The following is a 5000-nucleotide window of genomic DNA, read 5'->3' on the forward strand; positions in this document are numbered from 1 at the left end:
TTGTTGTTGTTGTTGTTGTTGTTGTTGTTGTTGTGGTTATTTTTCTTTGGATCTTTGAATATAACGTTTCTGATAGCGGTAGAAAACACCAAAAAAAAAAAAAAGTCTTAAGCCTTTTTATAGAGCAATATCCAACAATCGTGCTCAAATCGCTTTACATTGTGTCCTCAGCTAACAGCATCGCTTAACATGTAGGATGCAAGTTCGAGTCCATGAGTTCGTTGAAGAACATACAAATTTAATTGATGGAGGTGGAGGTGGAGGCTGGGGGATGGGGCCAAGGAGATGAGAGAGAGAGAGAGAGAGAGAGAGAGAGGGAGAGAGAGAGAGAGAGAGAGAGAGAGAGAGAGAGAGAGAGAGAGAGAGAGAGAGAAGAGGGGTGTGGGGGTTACTGAGTGGACATCGCATCGCAGTTATTCTCTGAGGACCAGGGTTCAAGCCATGGTGTCAGCAACTCATTATTTTTTTAATTTTCAATCGGGTAAGAAACAGTCATAGCTGCTCATTTTGTGGCGCTACCCTGCGACTGTCGCCTTAAGAGGTTATTCTTGAGAGAGAATAATAATATATGATATGCGTTTATCTATCGATAGCTTGGATTTTCTGATGAATCATTCATTATAGATAGGCATTGTTCAGTGCCATGAAAATTATAAGCATAATAAAGGGCGTAAAATTAACATCCCTTAAAGAAATAAAACATGCCGCATTTGTTTTTTAAATCTTTTTTTTTTTAAACATTATTTTTCGTTTGCTTGCGTGACTTTGAGAAACCAAGAAAACCGCAAAGTCTGTCATCGTCTTGGTCGGGAACCATGCGGTCTCGTGGGTGACTCGATTAAAATATCTATTATGAATGAAGTGTAGACTAGACTACTAGGCCTTAACTTCCATTCTTTGACAAAAGACATTTTGTTCATTTTTTTTTTTAATTTTAGCTAAAATAAAACGTTCTTTAAATAGCTAGACTTATTTTTTAAAATCTCCAAGTTGTCAAAATTTCTCAACCAAAGATTTCAAAAGAAGTCTTAGGTTTAATATTTGACAGGTTAAGGGTTATCTTGCTGATCAAATAGATATATAAAAACGTTTTTGGCTAACTTTGAAAAATAACATTTTTTGTCAGTTAACGGTAGTAAAGAAACCTAAAACACGAAGCTCGTGTCTTTAATGAGTCTTTAAGTTTTGGAGCTACATGAATATTTTTGTGTGTGTTAATTTAAAAGTAAAGATACTGGGAAAATAACACTTGGGGAAAAGGGCAGAAGAAAAATGAAGAACATGTTTGGCGTGATCGGAATAGATTAGGTTAATGATCGAAAGGTTTTTGGTTCAACAATGAAGCAATGTTGAAGTTGAAATTATGGACGATATAAAGATCTATCTTATATTAATAATTCAGTCTTTTTTTAAATAAAGGTTTTTCAATATACTTTATAATAATAATAATAATAATAATAATAATAATAATAATAATAATAATAATAATAATAATAATAATAATAATAATAATAATAATAATAATAATAATAATAATAATTAATAACAATAATAATAATAATAATAATAATAATGATAATAATAATAATAATAATAATAATAATAATAATAACAATAATAATAATAATAATAATAATAATAATAATAATAACAATAATAATAATAATAATAATAATAATAATAATAATAATAATAATAATAATAATAATAATAATAATAATCATAATAATAATAATAATAATAATAACAACAACAACAACAACACAAAACTGAAGGATATGAATTTTCACACTTTCCATGGATGCTTGATGTGGCGTATATCTTTGTAAATGTAGCTGTATTTCAATCTATTTCTCCATATACAAAATTGTCACTGATTGTGTTCTTCATCACTTAGCGGTAATTGTGGAGATGGGTCTGTTAGATGGGACATAAAGTACTGTGTGATGGTTTCGCGCCTTAGTGTATAAAACAATACGCTTCAACAGACAGTCATAACGTCACTTCCCTCGTAATGACGCATGGTAACTTAGTAACTGACTCTTAACTATCGGAACAATGGCGGACGCCCTTATTAAATATTTCTCCGACGAACATAAAAGCGTATCCAGAGGGGGAAAAAAACCCCATTATAAATCTGATCATGTTTTGACTTTTACACATTCTGATCACAAGACATATGAAAAGTTCAAGCCAGCATAAAGAATAAAAAGTACCGCTTTCCTTTGTTTAGAACCACGATGGCCGCCGTTGCTGGGCGACGTGACATCAGACTATTGAATCCAATTGCTACAGTTCGGTAAAAGCTACAAAAAAAGTGGATAAACTCCGGCTCCATGGGCCTTACGACTCTGAAGGATAATGCAACTTATAATAGCAAATTTCCAATAATCTGTACTCATTAATTCATTTATTGTTCGTCCAGCCAGTCATACACTAATCTAACCACTCACTTACTTAATAATTGGTGCGTTCATTAATTATTTTATCATTCATCTCTAGTTTATCTAATTTTCATCTTCCAATATCTACTTCTTTTATTGTTTCTTCAGTCAGTCAGTTATGAGTTAGATATAGATACGTATTATCACCCCCTTCGCCCCCCCCCCCCCCTCCCAAACTTACTAACTCCCTCTTTCGATAACTCAACTCTCTCCTTCTAAGGATCTACCAGTCTATTTACCTATTCACCTGTACAATTAATCCATTCATTCATCTGTCTATTTATTCCTTCAAACTCCTAACCACTTGTGCGGAGATATTATGGTCTTGGGGTATGGCACTCGCTTTCGGACCTGAAGGTCTAGGGTTCGAGTTCCACTCCGATTGGCGCATTGTTAAGTCCTTGGGAAAAGGCTCTTAAGGGGCAGCGTGGCTCAGTGGTACGGTATTTGCTTCGTACCCGAAAGGTACAGAGTTCAATCACCCGCCGCTGCGCTGTGTGGCCATGAACAAGTCACCTCACCCGAGCTCTTTTTGCAGCACTGCTCCGCGGCTGACGCCTGGGTTATTCCAGTCTTCCCTTGGAATAGACCCTAAAGACAAATTTCCCTTCGGGATGAGTAAAGGGAACTGTATTTTTTGTATTTTTATTATTTGCACTTTCTCACCGTATTTAAATGTAAAATTAGTACCTGACAGTTATAAGCATTGTCTCTGTAAAAAATAAATCAACTAATTGGTGTTGCTGTTGGCTTTGGACGCCTTGTAAAGCTTTATAAACACGTTTAGTAGATATTGCGCTAACATAAACACTCAAGTTATATTTCTCAGTTCATTCATTCGATTCATTACTCTATTCGTTTACGACAGATGGTCGCCACTTTACGAAAACATACGAAGACGATCGGAAATAGCCGAACGGCGATGTCTATATTTGAAGATCGTGACAGAGAAAGCACGAAAGAGCTCAAAGATCAGAAGAAAATCGCACGATCCTCCTCTGCTTAAAAGTCCACTGTAGTAATCCGAGAGCGTTATTTCCTAATTGGACCTTTGAACCAGCGTCTTTTCTACTCTGCCCTAATGGACAACTGCGCTTCTAGAGAAGCTTTAACGTAGAAACATATTGAACAAGAATGAATAATAATAATAATAATAATAATAATAATAATAATAATAATAATAATAATAATAATGATTAATAATGATAATAAACATAAATTAATTATAATAATGGTGATGATGATAATATTATTATTATTAATAATAATAATGATGATGATGGTTATGATGATGATGATGATGATGATGATGATGATGATGATGATGATGATAATGATGATGATGATAATAACATTTATAATAATAATAATACTACTACTACTACTACTACTACTACTACTACTACTACTACTACTACTACTACTACTACTACTACTACTACTACTACTACTACTACTACATATAATATAATAATATAATAATGATGATAATAAAGTTATAATAATAATGTAATAATAATAATAATAATAATAATAATAATAATAATAATAATAAATAATAATAATAATAATAATAATAATATAATAATAATAATAATAATTAATATATACATACTACTACATACTACTATACTACTACTACTACTACTACTACTACTACTACTACACTACTACTCTACCACTACTACTACTACTACAACTACTATACTACTACTACTACTACTACACTACTTCTACTACTACATACTACTATACTACTACTACTACTACTACTACTACTACTACTAACTACTACTACTACTATATATAATAATAATAATAATATATAATAATAATAATGATAATAATAATAATAATAATAATAATAATAATAATAATAATAATAATAATAATAATAATAATAATAATAATAATAGTAATAATAATAATAATAATAATAATAATAATAATAATAATAATAATAATAATAATAATAATAATAATAATAATAATAATAATAATAATAATAATAATAATAGTGTTATTGGCTATGAAGCCATTTTTTTTTTATTTTGTTACAGTTATTTGCACACTCATATTCATATTCCTCTGAAATAATGATCATTGAATTGAAACTAGACTAGTAACTCACTTGAAGAAGTCTTCTTTACAATATACATGGTTTCCTTTGGCAAAACATTTGTCTGTGAGAGGTGCCGTACAGTCGGCACATTTGAGGCACTTGGAGTGCCACGATCTGTCTTGGACCTTCAGAATGAAGCGGTCGTAGATGTAATCCTGGCACCCAGCACATTTGGGGACGGAAGCTGGCGAGTGAAAGATACAATAAAAAAGATTAATAGTAAGTTCGGAAAATTAGCGCTGCAGTTGTTAGTGTACCGCTATTAGAGTCTGTATCGTACTGTACTCGAATCTTCAAGCAGTCGTAGATGTAATACTGGTACCCAGCACATTTGGGGACGGAAGCTGGCGAGTGAAAGATAAAAGAAACAAAGATTAATAGTAAGTTGGGAACATTAACGCTGCAGTCGTTATTGTATCAGCTATTCGAGTTTG

At 31.9% G+C, this 5000-nt stretch overlaps 1 protein-coding gene across 1 annotated transcript in view; it reads right to left on the reverse strand.

Moving 5' to 3' along the window:
* Positions 1–5000, reverse strand: part of LOC144979344 (LIM/homeobox protein Lhx3-like) — a 70578-nt gene that overhangs the window by 23112 nt on the left and 42466 nt on the right. Inside the window, exon 2 of the mRNA XM_078925981.1 lies at positions 4576–4750. Within this exon, the coding sequence (XP_078782107.1) occupies positions 4576–4750 (175 nt within the window). The remainder of the gene's footprint in view (positions 1–4575; positions 4751–5000) is intronic.

Source organism: Berghia stephanieae, chromosome 9 (genome assembly GCF_034508935.2).
Source record: "Berghia stephanieae isolate SIO BIC M18660-M18661 chromosome 9, UCSD_Bste_1.3, whole genome shotgun sequence".
NCBI lineage: Eukaryota > Metazoa > Mollusca > Gastropoda > Nudibranchia > Aeolidiidae > Berghia > Berghia stephanieae.